General features: G+C 43.5%; 2 protein-coding genes and 1 pseudogene across 3 annotated transcripts in view; 1 reads left to right on the top strand and 2 right to left on the bottom strand.

Annotated features, from left to right (window-relative positions):
- Nucleotides 1-714: 714 nt before the first annotated feature.
- On the bottom strand, nucleotides 715-1,550 carry LOC309958727 (small ribosomal subunit protein eS4-like). Its single transcript, XM_082834842.1, has one exon. The coding sequence runs from the start codon at nucleotides 1,531-1,533 to the stop codon at nucleotides 742-744; it is 792 nt and encodes a 263-aa protein (XP_082690968.1). The 5' UTR covers nucleotides 1,534-1,550; the 3' UTR covers nucleotides 715-741.
- Nucleotides 1,551-2,842: 1,292 nt separating this feature from the next.
- Nucleotides 2,843-21,317, top strand: part of PEX14 (peroxisomal biogenesis factor 14) — a 138,590-nt gene continuing 120,115 nt past the window's right edge. The window contains exons 1-2 of the mRNA XM_082858349.1: nucleotides 2,843-2,884; nucleotides 20,026-20,073. Of these exons, the coding sequence (XP_082714475.1) occupies nucleotides 2,849-2,884; nucleotides 20,026-20,073 (84 nt within the window). The 5' untranslated portion in view covers nucleotides 2,843-2,848. The remainder of the gene's footprint in view (nucleotides 2,885-20,025; nucleotides 20,074-21,317) is intronic.
- On the bottom strand, nucleotides 13,168-14,709 carry LOC309973896 (large ribosomal subunit protein eL32-like; annotated as a pseudogene). Its single transcript has one exon. The product of its transcript is annotated as a large ribosomal subunit protein eL32-like (transcript).

The following is a 21,317-nucleotide window of genomic DNA, read 5'->3' as shown; positions in this document are numbered from 1 at the left end:
ATTCCCTGCGGCCCCGGGGGCATGCCGGGAGCTGTAGTCTGTGGGTTCAAAGCCGACTTAGGTCGCGCAATCCAGACGCCGGAGGTGTTTTTTTTTTTCTGCCTTATATTAAGGAGTTGCATTCGCGCGTTCAAAATGAGGTCAACAGGGATTTATTTTGTATTATGAAGGACACGCCCGTATACTCCCTTGAATTGTTACAGCACTCCTTTCTATATATATATAGATAGATGCAAGATATTAATACATAAAGCAGTGTCATTGTACTGTGTTAATTTGTTTTTCCTTTCCAACCTGAACAAATCTATAAAATGTCCCAACCTTCACGCTGATCTGAAGGAAGTCAGTTTTAAAAAGTGATGAGTGTAGGGGCTTCCCTGGTGGCGCAGTGGTTGAGAGTCCGCCTGCCGACGCAGGGGACACGGGTTCGTGCCCCGGTCCGGGAAGATCCCACATGCCGCGAAGCGGCTGGGCCCGTGAGCCATGGCCGCTGAGCCTGCGCGTCCGGAGCCTGTGCTCCGCAACGGGAGAGGCCACAACAGTGAGAGGCCCGCGTACCACAAAAAAAAAAAAAAAAAAGTGATGAGTGTAGCTTTCAGTCTGGCTGAAAACATAACAGAGAAGCATAAGGTACTCGCACATTTCCACTCTTTTTTTTTTTTAACACTAAAGAGGCTTTTAATTATGTAGTATTATCTATAAGTACAAAGACTTTCCCAATCACGTCACTTAGAGATAATTTTATCCACTGCTCTGTTTGGCTGCCAGTCTCTTGTCTCTCTCCTCAGCAATGGTAAGGCGGATACCCTTTCCACGAGGAAGAGAGATCCATGGTTTGTTTCCTTTGCCAATAACAAAAATGTTGGAGAGCTGCGTGGCAAAGCTATTGCCGTTGGCATCTTTCACATGAACCGCATCAAAAGAACCAGGATGTCTCTCCCGGTTAGTGATCACACCAATTCTTCCCAGGTTAGCACCTCCAGTCACCATGCACAGGTTACCAGTGTCAAATTTGATGAAATCAGTAATCTTGCCAGTCTCCAAATCAATCTGAATGGTGTCATTCACCTTGATGAGGGTATCAGGGTAGCGGATGGTGCGAGCATCATGGGTCATCAGATGAGGGATTCCTTTTGTCCCCATAAAGACCTTTCTCACTTTGCATAACTTATACTTGGCCTCCTCAGGTGTAATACGATGAACAGCAAAGCGACCCTTGGTGTCATAGATCAGACGAAAATTCTCTCCAGTCTTGTCAATGCTGATGACATCCATAAAACCAGCAGGGTAGGTTATATCAGTGCGGACCTTGCCATCAATCTTAACGAAACGCTGCATGCAGATCTTCTTTACTTCATCTCCTGTTAGGGCATATTTAAGTCTGTTCCTTAGGAAAATAACTAGAGGGAGACATTCCCTCAGATTGTGGGGACCGGTAGATGGACGAGGAGCAAACACACCAGTCAGTTTATCCAGCATCCAATGCTTTGGAGCTGCTACGCGCTTCAGGTGCTTCTTGGGAGCACAAGCCATGGCTGCGCTAGGCACGGAAATAGCTCCACTCTTTCGATTCCCTGCTTCAGCTCTGCAAATTGGGTTGGGACCTCAGAACGAAATGCTTAAATAACTAGATTAAACATTAAGGTCTCAAAGAAACCAGAGACAAAAGGGTAAATGCGAACCACATCACTGTTGAGATTGTTCAGATGCTGCCTGACAATATATTTGTCTTCGTTCTAATACTGTTACTTATGGAAAAGTCTGTGTTTTTCACTCCTGAAAAACTAACATTTAAGATTAAAGTAATAATTTAAAAATTATCAGAAAGTTTCCTTGCTTAAAAAGGGGCATTCTCCGCGCACCGCGATGAAGAGTGGCCCCCACTTGTCGCAACTAGAGAAAGCCCTCGCGCAGAAACGAAGGCCCAACACAGCCATAAATAAATAAATAAATAAAATTTTTAAAAAAGGGGGGGCATTCTATATAAACAAGGAATAATTATCAGCCCGTATTCATTCAGGGTCAATCTCTTTCATATTTTGTTTATTAAAGGAAATCAGATATTATGAGAAAAAGACATGTAAAATTGTTTGGTAGGAGGAATTGTTAACTGAGGCAACCCTTTTGAATACACCATCATTGATCAAAAAACAACTGCAATGTAACTGACTGATAGTTCTAATGTATGCAACCCTTTCGTATAATTTCACAATTAGCTTAAAATCTAACAACTCAACCGCTATAAAGTGAAAACGGTTCGTAGAAGCCTCTCCTCTCCAAAAAGCCCCCTCTTCCGAGTTCTCCTAATAGACCTGCATACCGTTATCAGACTCCTAGCTCCAAGATGTAATTGCGTGTGTGTGTGTGTGTGTGTGTGTGTGTGTGTGTGTGTGTGTGTGTGTGTATTTGGCCTAGACTTGAGAGCAGGGGTTGAGTCTTGCATCTTTTTATTTCTCGCGGCTACCAAAGTGCCTGGCAAATGGTAGGCACCCGACTGAACCATCAGTTAATTAATTAATTTCCAGGATTCTTCACATTCGTTCATTTATTAAATACTTAGGGTGTCCCTACATGTGCCCAAGGTACTGTGAAGATGGGCAGAGATTTAATTCAATAAGTATAATATACATATAAAAAAGCAAAAAGGACCGGCATCGTTCTTGCTGGAAAGCAGAGACCTAATGGAAACAGTAAGCGGTGTGGGGGACATGGGAGCTCCCCTCTCCTCCCCGGGCGTCCCCCATCGACAGCTCAGTTCCGGCTACTTTAGTCTGGGCGAGAGAGCGAGAGCGAGGGCGCTTGGGAGAAGCCTCGCCCAGCGGCGATAGACTAGTCAGGCCTCAGAAAGATGGCGTCTTCGGAGCAGGCAGAGCAGCCGAGCCAGGTGAGGGTAGAGGGACTGCCCCGCTGTACTGGCGGGGACCCCGCTGGAGGGGGCGCTCGGCGGGTGGCTGGGAGCCCGTTGGGGACCCTGAACCTCGGAAGCCGGGGGCTCCGACCTCTTGCCCCCTCCGGGGCCCCGCCCCTCCCCGGGTCCTCGCCGCCCGGCCCCTCCCCGCGTGACCCCTCCTTGACCACATTCCCGAGCAGGGGCCCGGGGGCGCCCGAGGGCTCCCCCACGTCCCGCCTGCCGGCCCCTCGGGTCCCACTTGTGCTTGGCCAGGTCGGTGGCGGGACCCTTGAGAGGCCCCCCAGGCTTGAGCTGCGAGGGCCCCTGCTTGAGGAGAGGGGTGAGAGAGGCTGGATCGTTCCCGGCCCTTCCCTCTCGGGATAGGCCTTACTCCATCAGGGTTCCCTCTCTCTCGCAGCCTCCCCTTCTGGGTGGCCCCGCTGCCAGCCTCTTCGTCTTTAGTCACCTTTGCGTTTCCCCTGCCAAGTTGGAGGGGGGGAAATGTACTTGGACCCTCTCAGTGCGTTGGTAGGAAGTGGACTCGCTGTAATCAACCGACGCCACCGAGCTTTTGGCTGGTGATCCGTCTTTGCTGCCCAGAGTTAGGTTTTCTTGGCCAGGGGCTCTAGCTTTTCAGCCACAGACTCAGCCGAATCCCACTCCAGTCGGGGGACCTTGAGGACCAGTGCTCCTGCCTGTCCGTCTGCTGTCAGGAAGCAGTGGATGCTAAGGCCTCTGTAGGCGTTTGGAGTCCAAAAGTGGGGTGGGCTGAGGTGAGGAGGATGGGGTAAGCGGTACCTTACAATTACGGAGTGTGTGCTGTCATGCGGAAGACAAATTACGCTTATTATCTCGTTTAATGCTCATTACAACCTTTATGAAGTACGGGCTATTAACCGCCATTTTGCAGGGTCTGTAACGCGCCGCAAATCAGTTGCCTGATTAAGCCTGGCTTTGAACCCGGCTGCGTGTGAGTCCACTAGTTAGCCCTACATGCTTAAGTTTCGTTAGGATTAGACAGAGGAGGAAGAAACTGGTTTCAACCTGGACCTCATCACTCATCTCTCACCTGCTTGAAACACCTGTGGACTTCTCAGCGGCCTCCTGGTATTTCAGTTCCTTCCTTGGAAGAATACGGCTTAGTGTTTCTTATTACTCTTTTATTCTTCATGATCATTCTGTTACAGGAATTGCACATAGAGGAGTTGTGAGTTCCCCGGACCAGCTTCCGTTAGCAGAGTGAATGATTCAGAGAGATGTCCAGATTGTAAAACGTGAGAAATATCTAGGGCTGATTCTGGTCTTCTCACTGTCGGAAATTCTGGAGTGTGGAGAGTGTCCTGGTGGTGGGGTGGGCCCTCCTTTCCTGCCTTAACCCGCTTAGCTTGCTGAACTGCTGAAGCTCCTCAGAATCTAGGTTCCTCTGAGCTGTTACATGTTAGGAATGCCCATAGGCTGGGATTAAAGGATGCCAGCGCATGTAATTTGCCTGTGCTGTGAAGGTTACTAAAAATTCTGCCACTCGGAGCCTTTGTAGTGCCCAAGGATTCCTTTGGTTCTGGAAATTGTCCTCTCTGTACACGTGCAAGGGATCTAGGTTCCTTAAGGGGGCTGGGCCAGCACTTGTTTGGTTTTCAACTCTGCTGCTGCTTTGCCCTCCTTTCCAAAGCTGATAGAGATGGGATTGCATCAGAAAATGCTGGCAACTTGGGAAAAAACTTGAATGCTTTACGCCAAATTCTGTCACTGACAATAAGCTGCAAATGCACACACACAAAAAAATTTTTTTAAAGTTTTATTTTTGGCTGTGTTGGGTCTTCGCTGCTGCGCGCAGTCTTTCTGTAGTGCGGCGAGCGGGGGCTACTCTTGGTTGCGGTGCGCGGGCTTCTCATTGCGGTGGCTTCTCTTCTTGCCGAGCACAGGCTCGAGGCACGCGGGCTTCAGTAGTTGTGACTCACGGGCTCTAGAGCGCGGGCTCAGTATTGTGGCGCATGGGCTTAGTTGCTTCGCGGCATGGGGGATCTTCCCGGGCCAGGGATCAAACCTTGGTCCCCTGCATTGGCAGGCAGAGTCTTATCCACTGCACCCCCAGGGAAGCCCCAAATGCACACATTTAAAGTAAACCAACTCACTTTAGCAGTTGCTTCTCATCTCATTTTCTAGTCCTGATCCGTGGGTTTCCCATTTCTCCAGTAAAGCAGTGTGGAACTGAAAGAATGAACTGTTTGGGTATTTCCTCCAAACCTGGTTTGTGTCTGAGAAGAACGCATCACACCTTTGGGACTGAGGCAGTATTCTGTCTCTCATAGAAAGTTTGTTAGTTGGCCGTGTGGCATCAATCTCTCATTTTGAAAGATTAAGGGTAAATAACCAACAATTTCTTTCTTTGAAAGGCAGTGTAGAGCAATGGTTAAAAGTATGGACTCTGGAGCCATCCCCACTGGCTAGGATCCTAGCCCCACTACTTACCAGCTGTGTGATCTTGGACAAGTTAGTTAACTTCTCTGGTCTTAGTTTCCCCATCTGTAAAATAGGAATAATACTAGTGCCTATCTCATAGCATTGCTCTGAGGATTAAATGAATTAACTTATTTTAGAACAGTGCCTGACACAGTGTGTTACCTATTATTATTCCATTCAGTAAACTCTGGAGTTTCACTTACAAATCATCTAAGCCTTTTCTCAATCCCTATTAAAACATTTTTTGGGATATGAAATTTCATATGTTGACCACCAGTCCACTAAGGTTGGTTTTTTATTTGCTCGGAAGTAATTTCCTTGAAATTTAAAGGAACACGCTGAATGCTGGTGTTTCTCCTAGCTGTCCTTTGTGCCTTTTAGATTTCAGCAATATACTTTCTCTTTCATAATGGTATAGTCTTTTTAGGCTGTCTTCAAAACAGTCTGTTGGAATTGCATTTATTGCTTATCCTGTTTATTCCACATTACTCGGTTTTGTATGGCTAATGTCTTATCAAAGTCCCTTCTAGTCTGTACATGTTATGGCCCATAGGAACGGGAAATGTCATCCCTATTTTTGTACTTTCCCATCAGTTTTTCTGTCTTTAGTGAAGGGCAGAAGCATGGTTCAATCTGATTGTTTAATGGTTGTTGAATATTGAGAATTATTACGGAACATAGATTTCTAATCTGTTCAGGTTCACTGGATATAATAAATTTTGGACTGAGAAAACACAGAGGCAGGGAAGGGAGAAGAGTACAGCAAAGATGTTACGGAGTGGAAGAGCATGGCCTTGTATCCTGACAGACTTTGCTTTGAACTCCGGCACTCACTTACTATTGGACTTGTCACTCTACCTCTCTGAACCTCAGTTTTCTTCTCTGTAAAATGGGAGTAATAATAATCCCATTTGAGGGTTGACTGAAGCCACAGATGTTAAGAGTGTGTGGTGCATATTAAGTGCTCAGTGAATGTTGGTTTCCTTCTCCAAGTTTCTGTATGCAGTTTTGGAAGATTATTGAACTCTTGAATAACAGTAGTTCAAACAAGACATTTTTCCCCTCACTCTTTATTTTGAAAAGTTTCCAACTTATAGGAAAGTTGAAAGAATAATACAGAGAACTCCTGTAAAACTCCCATGAAAACTTCACCAATATACACTGTTTACATTTTGCTGAATTAGCTTTATCTCAGTCTCTTTATGTATATTTTTGAAGGATTTGATAGTAAGTTACAGACATCATGATATTTCATCCTAGAATACTTCATCTTGTCTCTCGTAAGAGTAAGGTTATTCTCCTACATAACCATAATACCATTATCACACAAGAAGTTTGGTATTGATGAAATATTATTTACTAATACCACATTCAAAATTCTCCAATTTAAAAAAACAATCAGGATCCAATGAAGAAATAGGGAGTGCATTGATTTGTCTCTTTAGTATGCTTTAATTTAGAACGACTCCCTAGCCTTTAAAATTTTTTTAAAACTTTTTACTGCTGTTTAACATACACCCAGAAAGTACACCAATTATGTGTCCAGCTTGGTGAATTTTCACGGAGTGAGCACACACTTGTGTAAGCAGTACTCAGATCAAGAAATCAAGCGTTACTGGGATCTCAGAAGCCTCCTTGGCGTCCCTCCCATTACTAGCCAATCCCCCAAAGCTGCCCCTATCCTAACTTAAAATCCATAGATTAATAGCTTTTTGAGTGACCAAGTCTTTGTGGCCAAAAACTTTACTGTGGAATTCCAATAGATGTGTTGTGGTCAGTTTTGACAAATGTATATACCTGTGTAACCACCACCACAATCAGCATCAAAACAATTCCCATATTGCTGAATGTTCCCTTACCTTGCTTCCCAGTAAATCCTAGCCTTTGGCCTCAGGAAATCTGAACTGCTTTTTATCACTATAGATTATATTTGTCTCTCCTAGGATTACATACGAATGTATTCATAATGTAAATATTCTTTTGTGTCTCACTTTTGCTCATAATAATGTTTGTGAAATTTATATTGTATGTCTCAGTAATTCATTACTTTTTATTAGTGGGTAGTATTCCATTGTATAGCTATACCACAGTTTGTTGATCTGTTCACCACTTGATGGATCTGGATTATATTAATTACCTATTGCATAACAGTGTTATTATAAATTTAGCAGCTTAACGCAGTACATGTTTATTGTCTCACAGTTTCTGTGGGTCAGGAGTCAGGACACAGTTCAGCTGAGTCTCACAAGGCAGCAGTCAAGGTGTCTGCCTGGGCTGTGATCTCATCGGAGTCCTGACTGGGGAAGGATCTGCTTCCTAGCTCATGTGGTTATTGACAGCATTTAGTTCCTTATGGACTTCAGGCTGAGGACCTCTCTTTGTGACTGGCTGTCACCCAGGACCTGCCCTCAGTTTCTTGCCACATGGGTCTTCCCAGGATGGCCACTTGTTTCCTCAAAGGCAAGTGGACATTACAGTCTTAGATATTGTAACCACATGCATGTAATTACATGCATTCTGTCACTGTTACTGTACTCTGTTGGCCAGAAGCAAGTCATAATTCTGCCCACACTCAAGGGGACAACACAAGGGCATGAATACCAGGAAGTGGGGATCATGGCAGTCACATTAGAGTCTTTCCCTCACATGATTGGTTCTAGTTTGGGGCTACTATAAATATTCAAGTGTGTTTGTGAATACATATGTTTTCATTTTCCTTGGTAAATACCTATGAGTGTATTTACTGGGTCACATGCTAAGTGTATGTTTAGTTCTATAATAAATTGCTTACGTGTTTTGCAAAGTTGTACTATTTTTCATTCCACCAGCAGTGTATGAGCATTCCAGTTGCGCCACATCCATATCAACCCTTGGTATTGTCTGTCTGTTTTAATTTTAGCCATTCTAGTGAGTATGTAGTGGTATTTCACTGTGCTTTTAATTCGCATTTCTGTGTTGACAAATAACATTAAGCAGCTCTTTTCATGTGCTTATTGGTAAAGGCTGAGGTTAATTTTTTTTTTCCCCATATGGATATCAGTTGTTCCAGCATCATTTGTTGAACAGATTACCCTTTCTCCATTGAATTATCTTGCCATCTTTGTCAAAAATAAAAAAAATTGTATATAGTAGGTTAATTTCTGGACTCTCTTCTGTTCCATTTATCTATGTTTCTCCTAATGTGAAGGAAATACAGTTGACTCTTGAACAACAGGAGTTTGAACTGCCTGGGTCCACTTATACTTGGATTTCTTTTTCAACAAATACATATTACAGTACTACACAATTCATGGTTGGTTGAATCCATAGATATGGAGGGGCTAACTGTAAAGTTACATGTGGATTTTTGACTGTGCGGAGGGTCAGCCCCCGTAACCACTGTGTTGTTCAAGGGTCAATCGTACTATCTTGAATGCTGTAGCTTTATAGTAAATCTTGAAATCAGGTAGTGTAAAGTGTTCTGACCTTATTCTTTTTCAGAATTGTTCTAGCTTTGGTCCATTGCATCTCTATATAAATTTTAGAATCAGTTTATCAGTTCTTACAAAAAAGCTTGCTGGGATTTTTACTGGGATTGTGTGGAATCTATAGATCAGTTTCGGGGAGAATTGACATCTTAACAGTATTGATCCTCTAATTCCGTAAAATGATATATGTCTCCATTTAGGTCTTTTTTTTTTTTTTTTTGTGGTATGCGGGCCTCTCACTGTTGTGGCCTCTCCTGTTGCGGAGCACAGGCTCCGATGCGCAGGCTCAGCGGCCATGGCTTACGGGCCTAGCCTCTCCGTGGCGTGTGGGATCCTCCCGGACCGGGGCACGAACCCGTGTCCCCTGCATCGGCAGGCGGACTCTCAACCACTGCGCCACCAGGGAAGCCCCTCCATTTAGGTCTTTGATTTTCCTTAGTAGTATTTTATAGTTTAAAGCGTGTAGGTCATGTACACATTCTGTTAAATTTCTCTCTAAATATTTCATTTTTTTGTATTTAATGTTTAAATTTCATTTTTAATTGTTCAGTGTTAGTGTATAGAAATAAAATTGAGTTTGTGTGTTGGCCTTATATCTGCAGCCTCGTTAAGCTCATTTGTAATTCTAATAGTTTTTTGGGTAGATTCCTTGTTTCTCTGTAGATGATTATGTCATCTGCAAGTAAAGACAGCTTTACTTCTTGCTTTCCAATTTGTATGCCCTTTTTTTTCTTGCTTTATTGCACTGTGCAGGACTTTTAGTACAATATTAAAAGAAATATTCGGAGTAGACATTCTTGCCTTATTCCTGATCTTAGGGAAAATGCACTCAATCTTTCATATTTAAATATGATGTTAGCTATAGGTTTTTCAATTTCTAAATTTTAAAAATTTTTTATTTTTGGCTGTGTTGGGTCTTCATTGCTGTGCGCGGGCTTTATCTAGCTGTGGTGAGCTGGGGCTACTCTTTGTTGTGGTGCACAGGCTTCTCATTGCAGTGGCTTCTCTTGTTGTGGAGCACGGACTCTTCTAGGTGCACGGCATTCAGTAGCAGCATGTGGGCTCAGTAGTTGTGGTGCGCGGGCTCTAGAGCTCAGGCTCAGTAGCTGTGGCGCACGGGCTTAGTTGCTCCGCGGCATGTTGGCCTTTGCCAGACCAGGGATCAAACCCATGTCCCCTGCGTTGGCAGGCGGATTCTTAACCACTTCACCACCAGGAAAGTCCCAACCATAGGTTTTTTTGAAGGTCCCCTTTATTTTTACTTTGCTTAGTTTTTTTTTTAATCATATGTGTTTTGAATGTTGTCAGGTGCTCTTTTTGCTGTCTGTCGAGTTGATTCTATTGTTTTCCTCCTTTATTCTGTTAATATGTGAGTTACGTTGATTGATTTTTCAAATGTTAAACCACCCTTGCATTTGTTGGATAAATTCCACTTGGTCATGATATATTACCCTTTTTATTGATATATAATGCTGGATTTGATTTGGCAATATTTTGTTAAGGATTTTCACATTTATGTTTATGAGCGATATTGATTTATAGTTTGTGTGTGTGAAATCTATGTCTAGTTTTGTTGTCAAGGTAATGCTGGCCTATCAGAATGAATTGGGAATTTTTACCTTTTTTTTGGCTGTGCCACGCATCTTACAGGATCTCAGTTCCCAGACCGGGGATTGAACCCGGGCCACGGCAGTGAAAGCCCGGAATCCTAGCCACTAGGCCACCAGGGAGCCCCCACCCCCCCGACCTTTTTTTTCTATTATACTTTCTGAAATAGTTTATTATAAGACAGCTATTATTATTTTCTTAAATGTTTGATAGAATTCAGTGAAGCCACCTGGGCCTAGAGTTTTCTTTTAAAATTTTAGTTGTAAACTTAATTTCTTTTTATTATTTATTTATTTATTTTGGCTGCACCAGGTCTTAGTTGCGGCATGTGGACTTCTTAGTTGCGGCATGCATGCAGGATCTAGTTCCCCGGCCAGGAATTGAACCTGGGCCCCCTTCATTGGGAGCATGGAGTCATACTCACTGGATCTCCAGGGAAGTCCCTTAATTTCTTTTTAAATTAAGTATTTTAAAATTATGTTTTAAATTATTAATTATGTATTTTAAAAACAGATATAAGGCTATTAAGCTTTTCTGTTTTTTTCCTAGGGTCATCTTTGGCATATTGTGTCTCAAGGAATTTGCAGTCATTTGCAGTTGTCAAATTTGTTTGTAAGGTTTTTCATAATATTCCCTTATCTTTTAAAAAAATTTTATTTATTTATTTATCTTATGGCTGTGTTGGGTCTTCGTTGCTGCACGTGGGCTTTCTCTCTAGTTGCAGCGAGCAGGGGCTACTCTTTGTTGCAGTGCGTGGGCTTCTCATTGTGGTGGCTTTTCTTTGTTGCAGGCTCTAGGTGTGCGAGCTTCAGTAGTTGAGGCACATGGGCTCAGTAGTGGCTCGCGGGCTCTAGAGTGCAGGCTCAGTAGTTGTGGCACACAGGCTTAGTTGCTCCGTGGCATGTGGGATATTCCTGGTCCAGGACTTGAACCCGTGTCCCCTGCATTGGCAGGCAGATTCTTAACCACTGCGCCACCAGGGAAGTCCCTCCCTTATCTTTTAAATGTATATAAAATACGCAGAGATTTCCCCTTTTTCATTCCTAATGTTGGAAATTAATGTCTGTTTTAATTGATCAGTCTGCATACAGATTTATCAATTTTAGTGTTCTTCAGAACACCAGTTTTTATTTCATTGATTTTCCTCTGTTGTTTTAAATTTTATTTCTTACTATTTACTTTGGGTTTCATTTGTTCTATTTTTCTAGCTTCTTTTCTAAAGTCACTAACTAAAACTGTAAACTTCCTTCTAAGCACGGCTTTTGCTGCATTCCACAAATTTAGATGTGTTGTGTTTTCATTGTCATTCAGTTCAGAATATTTTCTTACTTCCCCTGTAATTTCTTCTTTGACCCATAGATTATTTAGAAGTCTGTTTAATTTCCAAACATTTGAAATTTTTCCGTATTTTTTTCTGTGATTTCTAGTTTAATCCCATTGTGATCAGAGAACATTTTCTGTATGATTTCAAGTCTTGTAAATTTATTTTATGGTCTGTCTTGATGAATTTTCCTTATGAACTTGAAAATACATTTTACCGTTGAACAATATAGATTTGAACTGTGCAGGTCCACTTAAAAGCTTCTTTAATAAATACGTTCTTCATTACTACACTATTTGCAGTTGGTTGAGTCTGTGGATGGGGAACCTTGGATATGGAGGGTCAACTGTAAAGTTATATGTGGATTTTTGACTGTGTGTGGGTCGCTCCCCCTCACTCCCTTGTTCAAGGGTCAACTGTAATGTATATTTTGCTGCTGTTGGGTGAAGTGTTCTGGGAATGTTATTAGGCCATGTTGGTTGATAGTATTATTTAGGTCTTCTATATCCTTACTGACTTTTTGATTAAGATGAGAGGATTATTTAAATCCCCAACTATAACTATGGATTTGTCTTTTTATCTTTTAAATTCGGTCTGATTTACTTTATGTGTTTTGAAACCATTATGTGTGCATACTTATACAGGATTATTATGTCTTCTTGACTGACTCCTTTATTTTGGAAATGTCCTTGTTTATCATTGGTAATATCTTTTAGTTTGAAGTTGCCTGAGATTAATATTGCCACTACAGCTTTCTTATGATTAGTGTTTGCATGGTATATCATTTTCCATCCTTTGGCCTTTTAGCTATGTGTGTCTTTTTCTTTAAAATGGGTTTCTTGTCGGCAATATATAGCTCCATCTTTTACTTCTTTTTTTTTTTTTTTTTTTTTGCAGTATGCGGGCCTCTCACTGTTGTGGCCTCTCCCGTTGTGGAGCACAGGCTCTGGACGCGCAGGCTCAGTGGCCATGGCTCACAGGCCTAGTTGCTCCGCGGCATGTGGGATCCTCCCAGACTGGGGCACAAACCCGTGTCCCCTGCATTGGCAGGCGGACTCTCAACCACTGTGCCACCAGGGATGCCCTATAGCTCCATCTTGCATTTTCTCCCCACCCAGTCTGACAATCTCTGCCTTTTAATTGGAGCATTTTAACATTTCTTGTGGTACAAGTATACTGTTGGCAAATTCTAGCTTTTTTTTTCCTTTTGAAAAAATCTTTAATTTGTATTCATTTTTGAAAGATATTTTCATTGGATATAGAATTCTAGGTTGACAGTCATGTTGTATCTCCCCACCTTCCCCCCCCCACCCTCTGTGGGCATTTTAAAGATACTATTTTTTTTTAAATCTCAGATGGCTGAGTTTTTATGTTTTTGTTATTGTTTTTTCCAACACAAACACAATGTGCACATGACCTGTCTATTCATTTTCTTTGCTGTGCAGCCTGGCATTGGGATTGGCGACTCTGATGGCCAGCGGGGCTGCTCTTTCCGCAGTGGCTTTGAGTTCTTGGAGTAATCTCAGCACAGTAAGATTTGTTTCACATCAGCAGCCCTTCAAGCTCCTTGAAGTTGTGGACCAGGAACTTCCGGAAGCCACTGGGCAGCATGAGCTTTGTTTTCCTGTTGCTCCCATAACCAATGTTGGGCATCAGGATCTGGCCCTTGAATTTCCTGCGCACAGTGCCTCTGGATTTCTGCCAGTTCCGCTTAATTTTGACATATTGGTCTGACTGGTGTGGGTTGAACTTCTTGGTCTTTTTGACAATCTTGAGCTTCACGAGGGGTTTGAGGGCGGCCGTGGTGGCTGCCACCTCTGTAGGCAGGCCAAGGAAGAGCTGAAGATACTGTTCCATTGTATTTTTTTTGGCTTGCACAGTTGCTGTTCAGAAGTCTGAAGTCATTCTTAATTTTGATTAATTTTTTTCTGGCTACTTAAAGGATTTTCCCCTTTTCATGAACTTTGAGCACGTGATTATGGTGTACCTTAGTCACTTTTGTGTTTGTTCTGCTTGGAGTGTGTTGAGCTTCTTTGTGAGTTTGTAGTTTTCATCAAACTTGGAAATTTTTCAGCCATTATTTCTTCAAATATTTTTCTTTTTTTGGTCTTCTTTCCCCCTCTCTGTCCTTCATTTTGCTCAGTTTCTATGTTTTCAAGTGCACTTTTTTTTCCTGCAGTATCTAACCTATTGTTATTACCATTCAGTGAAATTTTTATTTCAGACATGTTTTTTCATCTCTGGAAGTTCTATTTTCTTTTTATACCTCACATTTCTCTCCTTACTATGATCATGTTTTCCTTTAAATTCTTTTTTATTTATTGAGGTTTACTCGACATACCACATTATGTTAATTTCAGGTGTACAACATGATTTGATATTTGTATTTTTTAAATGAGTTAAATTCTTGAATAAAGTTATGACACTGTCTTAATGCTCTTGTTTGCTAATTATTCTAATTTTTCTTATTATTATAGGTCACAGTTTCCTGCTTCTTGACACATGTTGAGATTTTTGATTAGGTGCTGGGTGCTGTGAATTTTACATCATTGAGGGTCTGGATTGCGATCTTACTTGAAAGAGTGTTGAGTTTTGTTCTGGTGGGTGATTAAGTTACTTTTGGTTCATTCTGATTCTTTCAAGTCCTGATCTAGGGTCGTTTTTATCCTAGGGGTGATCTGACACCCCCCCCCGCCCCCCACCAAGATGTGGCCCTTCCAGGTCTCTACTGAATGCCCTGATCGAGCAGGGAGAATGCTCCTCTGGTGCTTGGGACTTGTGAGACCTATGAGGGTTCTGGGAACTGTTCAGCTTGCAGCTTCTTCATCAGTCTTTTTTCAGTCTCGTGGAGTGTCATTCTGTGCATGTACACATTTTAATATTCAGTACAGACTTAAGGAAACCTCTGTGCAGATTTCTGGAGCTCCCTTTCTGCAAAGCTCCCTCCTCTCTGGAACTCTGTCCTGCACCTTTCAGCTGACTTAGCCTCCCTGAACTCCAGTCTGTTTCCTCAATCTGTTGCTGTGATCTGCTGGGATTCCCCCCTCCCACCACTGCCCCCACCCTGGGTCCTTGGTCTGAAATGTGCAGAAATCTGTCAGAAGCCAGGGTGGTCTTAGGACTCCTATCATTTGTTTCTGTTCTGTCAGGAATCAAAGTCCTGTATTGCCTGCTGTCCAGTGTCTACAAACAGTGGTGTCATTTATTTTGTTTAGTTTTCTAGTTGTTTACAGTGGGAGGGTAAACCTGGTCCCTGTTACTTCATCATAGGGCAGACTCTATTGGTTCATTTTGAGCAGAAGAATGATATAACTTTCATGATCCTCATCTCATCCTGAATGTGGGGTGTTGGTATTATTCCCATTATTCCTGTGGATGAGGAACTGTGGTTCAGAGAGGTTGACCAGTATACCCACAGCCCCTCAGTTATTAATGCCAAAGGTCATGCACTTGCTACTATACCAGTACCTCTCCAACAACATTTGTTGAATTGAATCTTATTCTTCCCGGCAAAGAACTATAGGCCATATCTTGCCTAGGACATACCCAGAGCTACACAGTCGCTGGCAGGTATAGGATGAGCGCTCCTAGAACTGAGTGTTTTTCTGGTTGCTCAGATCTGAGCTGTGTGTGCAGTTGACCTTTGCTGTGCATCAAGGTCAGCACGTGGGCACACCTCCTGGCTGGAGAAGGTCAGTGCTTGGACAGCAGGAGTGAGAGTGCCTTTTGTCTCTACCAAACTGACACATTTCTCTCCCTGCCACTGTGGCCTTTTTTTGTTTGCCTGTTTATTTTTTAAAGCATTCTGATGCTTTTTCTCCCTGCCTGCTCTCTGCATTCCAGCCTCTGAGGATCCTGACTGCGGATCCTCAGCTGGTGATTTCTAAACCTTACTATTACTATTATTATTTTTAAAACCATAAACCACCCTGTCAAGAGTTTTCAGGATTAAGTTGGAATTTAATTTGTAGGGATTTGTTTCAGGCTGGAAAATAGACTTGACCACTTAAAAGGGGGTCAATGTAGGGGCAGGTGTTTGAGAAGTATTGGACTTTCACAAAAGCTGGCCTGATGAGACTCATGGACCTGTGTGAGCTTAGTTCAGCTTCTGACAAGCAGTTGCCCGCTCAGACCTTTGCCCTCTTTTTTTTTTTTGCGGTACTCGGGCCTCTCACTGTTGTGGCCTCTCCCGTTGCGGAGCACAGGCTCCGGACGTGCAGGCTCAGCGGCCATGGCTCACGGGCCCAGCCGCTCTGCGGCATGTGGGATCTTCCCGGACCGCGGCACGAACCCGCGCCCCCCGCATCGGCAGGCGGACTCTCAACCACTGCGCCACCAGGGAAGCCCCGTTTGCCCTCTTTTGAAGCAGCATCATGTAAAAGATGGGAGTCTGTCTTCCTCCTCCTCATGAGGAAGCGGAGTGGTCAGGATTCTCCCAGGGGTCCTGTTGGTGTTTGCATGGAATAGTTCTTCGTGGTGTCCATTGCAGGACATTTAGCCTCCCAAGCCTCTGCCCTCTAAATGCTGATGGGACTCCCTGCTCCCTGGTCACTGTGACAGCCAGAAACACCTCTACACATTTTTAAATGCCCTTGTTGGGGTGATTATGCCCCAGGGTTGAGAACCGTTGGGTCGTGACATTGCTTTGAGAGTGGCCAGATTTGTGGTTTGTTGTAGGTGAAATGTTCCAGGGAAAGACACTGCTATGGTCCTTTGCTTGCTTCATTTTGGCTTATGTATATAAAGTGGTTCCTTTGGTTTAATTTTTTTAATTAAAAAAATTAATTAAGCCCATACTTATTGAGTACAAGTGACATTCTAAGTGCTAAAGATCTGCCTTCACTAAGGTGGTAAAGTGCCTGCCTTCAAGGAACTTAAAGGATAGACAGATAATAAACTAGTTATATAATGAAGAATTTCAGATGGTATTATCAAGGATATCAACGTGCAGAGCAGTAAAGAGGAATGAAGGCTGTCTTGGTCATGAAGAAATAGTTTTCTAAAGGACACAGACAGGAGATCGGGATGGTCCATTTTAGATTACAGGTATTTCAACGCGAGCTGGCGAATCATCTAGAATGTAATCATATTGGGCAATTCCCAGATTGGCGAGAAGTCCACTGAGTTCACTAGTAAGGTCTAACCGACCTCGGACAGTACCGTGAGTTGGAATACGGGTGTGGAAATGCTTGTTCCTTTCTAAGCAGCCTCCGAGATTGAGTTTGGAGGTTGGGCTTTGGTGTGCTGAGACCCCAGAAGGCTCTGTGAAGCTGAGGTTTGAAGAATTTGGAGAGTGTTGCTGTTTAAATTCCTTGGTGGGGATATGCACGCACATGTGTGCTTCTTATACGCCTTGAATATCCCTGGAAGAATATATAAGGAGCCAGCATCAGTGCTGTGTCCCCAAGGAAGAGGAGGCTGTTGGGATGAAAGGGAAGCTTCCTTTTAAATTTTTTTAGTGTTTAATTTTTTAAAGCATAATATATTTACATGGCTCACAGTTTAGAAAGGTACAGAAGGATATACGATGAAAGAGACTTACTTGGTACTGTATATTGCTTAAAGTTTTTCCTCTGGCAAACATTAGCTATTCAGGGGATGAACTAATTTTAAGGGAAGTTCCTTGGAGATAATGCCTCAGTGATTAGTTGTATCTCAGGAAGAAAGTTTTGGTTTAAATCAGAATCAGGCTTCCTAAATATTAAAGCTGTTTGTGTTAGTTTGTTTCATCTAGTCAAGTAACCTACATTATTATTTATGGGGTAGTATTAAGGTTGTTGCTTAATAAAATGTAGTCTAAACAAAACTCGATTATTTTGCTTAAGTAGAAGGGCTCAAATCATCTTAGTACCAGTTACTACCTGAGTCATCATGGGCAAGTTATTTAACCTCCCTTGCCTCAGTTTCCTCATCAGCAATAATTTCATACATTTATTATGAGAATGAAATGAAGAAGGAGCTAAATAAATGTTAGCACTTAGTATTTACCAAATGGAGTGAAGGAAGCCCTCAGGAAGGTAATGAACTTTATATAACCCATTCAAACCAAATCTGTTCTGCTCTTTATTGACCATTCATTCATTCAGCAAATATCTATGGAAGGCCTAATCTGTGCCTGATACTGTCCTAGGCCCCAGGGATACAGTGATGAGCAAACACAGACAGTTTCTGCCCATGTGGAGTTTATAGTCTGGCGAGGGACACAAACATCAATCGGAATATCACACACTTAAAGTTGCAGTTCTGCCCAGCCCTTGAAGGAGAGGTATACGGTGTGAGTGTATATTAGGGAGATTTGATCGTGTCATGGCTGTCAGAGAAGGAATGCTTCCCCAAAGAAGTGACTTAACTGAAATTTGAAGGATGAATCAGATTGTCAGAGGGAAGGGAGGGAATACCTGGCGTAAAGTCCCACTGACAGAGGAAGCAAAGGCCAGTATGTCTGTTCTGCGCAGAGCTGGGGTTCGTGGTGCCACGCAGACCTAATATGTAGTCAGAGGAGACGCGTGGCCAAGCTGGGAGGGCTTTTCTGTATTAGCGTTGTTGATGTTTACTGGGGCGGGTGGATGAGATCAGATTATCGTTTTGAAGCGATAGTCTGTTTGCTGTGTGGAAAATGAATTAGAAGAGAGCCAGCGTGGATGTGCGTGAGCTGATTAGAAGGCTATTGCAGTGGTCCAGGCAGGAGATTTTGGAAGCTTGGACCTAAGTGATGACAGAAGAAATGGAGAGAAGTGGATGATTGATTCCATGGATATTTAGGAAGGCGTATTGGCAGGACTTGCTCTGGCAAGTGAGGGGAAGAGCTGTCAGGGATGGCCTTTTGGATTCTAGTTTGTGTATTTTGGTGGAAGGTTGTGACATTCACCCAGACAGGGAACAGTGGAAGCGTACAAATATGGCGGAGGGAGAGGATTATGAATCTGTTATGGGATTTTGTTAAGTCCAAGAGGAGGCAGGAAGGCAGTTGGGTGTAGAACTCAGAGGTGTCTGGGCTAGAGATCTGAACGCATGAGCTTACTGATGCCTGGAGCCTTAGGAGGGAGGGACAGTGGGGGAGGGAGGAAGGGAAAGCATGCTCAGGTTCTCTGAGACTTTCTAGTTAGTTTCATGCTGGCTGACCTTCTTGTCCTGGCAGAAGAAGGGGCTCTTGAGACAGGACCTTGAATGAGGAGATAGAGTCCTTTGAGCAGAGTCCTTGTCACTGGGCCCTGTGCCCGCTGTGTGGTAGCTATTGGGCATGAGGAAATCTTTGGGGACCCTCTGTGGACTGGACTTTCTCCTCTTCCACCTTCTATCCTTTTTCCCAGGAGGCTTGGCACTTGCCATCTGACTAGCTGGGAGGAGTTTGGAGGCTGGCTCCTGAGACCCACAGATTAGCTCATTTGTCTGGATATTATCTGTAGATAATTGGAAATTGGTTTGAACATCAGTAACAGTAAACTAATCATAACTCTCTCAGGCTGCTTGTTTCCTTCTTTTGGAGATTTGTAGATTTCCTCCCAGTCTGTCTGTCTCTGTCTCTCTCTCTCCCTTTCTCTGAATTTTGGCCAGATCAGCCAAGGGTTGAAGGTAAGTGTGAGGGTGAGGGGAGAGATCCAGAGAAGGAAACAGACTAGGGCCAGGCGAGTGGGCCACATGCTGCCTGGCTGTGGGTTGCTCTGCTTATCTGTCAGCTTGTCACTAGCTTATTTACAAAACGGATTTAAACTCGGCTTTCTTTACTACTGGGGATTGGTATCCTTAGTGACAGGTGATAAATAGGAACCAGTGTCCATAGTTTGCTGCTTCCTTGGCTCCAAATAGGTGCCCAGAGAAAATGCTGAGCGTGGGCAACTGGGGCCCCCTTGTGGCTGAATCTGGTTCTCCACTTTTGCTCTGCTCTCGCTGGTCAGTGGCGGGGGAGACACGGCAAAAGGGAAGTTTGGCTTTCACTTAAAGGCTTTTGTGGACTTCTCCTATTGCTGCGGATTTTGTGATGGTCCCCAGCCCCTGCTGCTCAGCTGCCAGAGCCCTCCTAAGCTAAATGCAGCCTTCTTGAGGTGCCGTGACAGTAAACCCAGAAACAGTCTCTTCGTGTTCACTGGCAAATTCAGGCTCTTCTTCGGGCTGCTGCTTACAGGTAACCCACCACAGAACACTCTGCGGTATGGAAAACTGGTGAGAAATATGAGAAGTAGTTGTTTGTGTGTGTTGCTCGAGAATGGCACACCTTTGGTTTTTTTGATGTCCATTGGGTGGCACTGCGATCTTACTTTTGTTTTTATTTTTCTTTGCAGCCAAGCTCTAATCCAGGAAGTGAAAATGTGGCACCTCGAGAGCCGCTGGTAAGAAGCCATGATATATAGTATAATTTTCTAATAATTAAAATACTGAGTTTCAAGAAACCTTATGCTCCTATAATTTTGCATCAGTAGTGCCGCTTTAGGAGTAGGTGCTCTGTGGAGACAGCCCGCAAGTGATCTCTAACTTCTGATTCCTCTTCTGGCACTCAGGGATTAGCGAGATCTCCCCTTAGTAAAGCCTGGTCTTTTCTGGAATGGAAAGCATCTGCCCCAGGTGTGGTGATGCACCATTTTACTTGTTTGAATCAGTGGTAATTAGTGGGATGCCTGAAACCTTTGGAGGCTGAGCTGGAGCGAGGTTGCTGGACCAAGTAGCTGCTTGATTGTCTGAAATAGCCATTCTGCTTCTCAGGGTGAGGGCACTTCAGGTAGCCTTTGAAGAACAGGTAAGGGAGAGAGTTCCATTTTTGCCTGGTCAGTAATTTGGTTTGTGATACTCATTTCCAACATTATCTGCTTATACTATTTTTTTTTTTCTGTACTTCTCACTGTTGTGGCCTCTCCCGTTGCGGAGCACAGGCTCCAGACGCGCAGGCTCAGTGGCCATGGCTCACGGGCCCAGCCGCTCCGCGGCATGTGGGATCTTCCCGGACCAGGGCACGAACCCGTGTCCCCTGCATCGGCAGGTGGCCTCTCAACCACTGCGCCACCAGGGAAGCCCTCTTTTTACATTTTAATCTACGGATTTAACTACTGATCACCAGAAGAGTGGCTGGACCATCTTTTGGGGCGTGATTGTATAAACTTCTGGGCATTCTTTCAAGCAATGAGCCCTGGGCAATCGGCAGCCTCACTGATTTCTGGGTACTTGGAGCCCTGCAGCCCCTTGGCTCTGCTAGTGTTTCTGTGCACTGGTCTTTTCCTGCTGTACTCTGCATCTGCTTGTTGGTTGGTTGTATTTTTATTTCTTTCTTTTCTGGGAGGCCCCGAGCAGTCTTCAAACCCTAGTAGCCTGCGATCGTCCAGAGTTCAGACTCATTCTCTCAAGGCCAGCTCTACAATTACCTTATATTTAATTAATATTTTTTCCCCTCTTTACGTACTTGCTGCATAATTGCTCAGAGGAAAGAAAACACATAGCAGCAATTTATATATATATATAAAAACAATAATTTATAAAACCCCCTGAAATAAACTCCCATCTCATTTGGGTTGATCCTATGAGTTGTGTAATTAGGGCCCTATTAAAAGGTAGACCCTTTCTTCTTCCCCTCTTTTTTTTTTAT

Source organism: Leucopleurus acutus (assembly GCF_964270905.1).
Source record: "Leucopleurus acutus genome assembly, chromosome: 2".
Lineage (NCBI taxonomy): Eukaryota > Metazoa > Chordata > Mammalia > Artiodactyla > Delphinidae > Leucopleurus > Leucopleurus acutus.
Note: the sequence above shows the minus strand (reverse complement) of the source record. Positions and strands in the feature narration are given on the sequence as shown.

What these genes read in the sequence shown, in the direction of transcription:
- LOC309958727 (XM_082834842.1), bottom strand. Translation starts at nt 1,533, where the DNA reads ATGGCTTGTGCTCCCAAGAAGCACCTGAAGCGCGTAGCAGCTCCAAAG.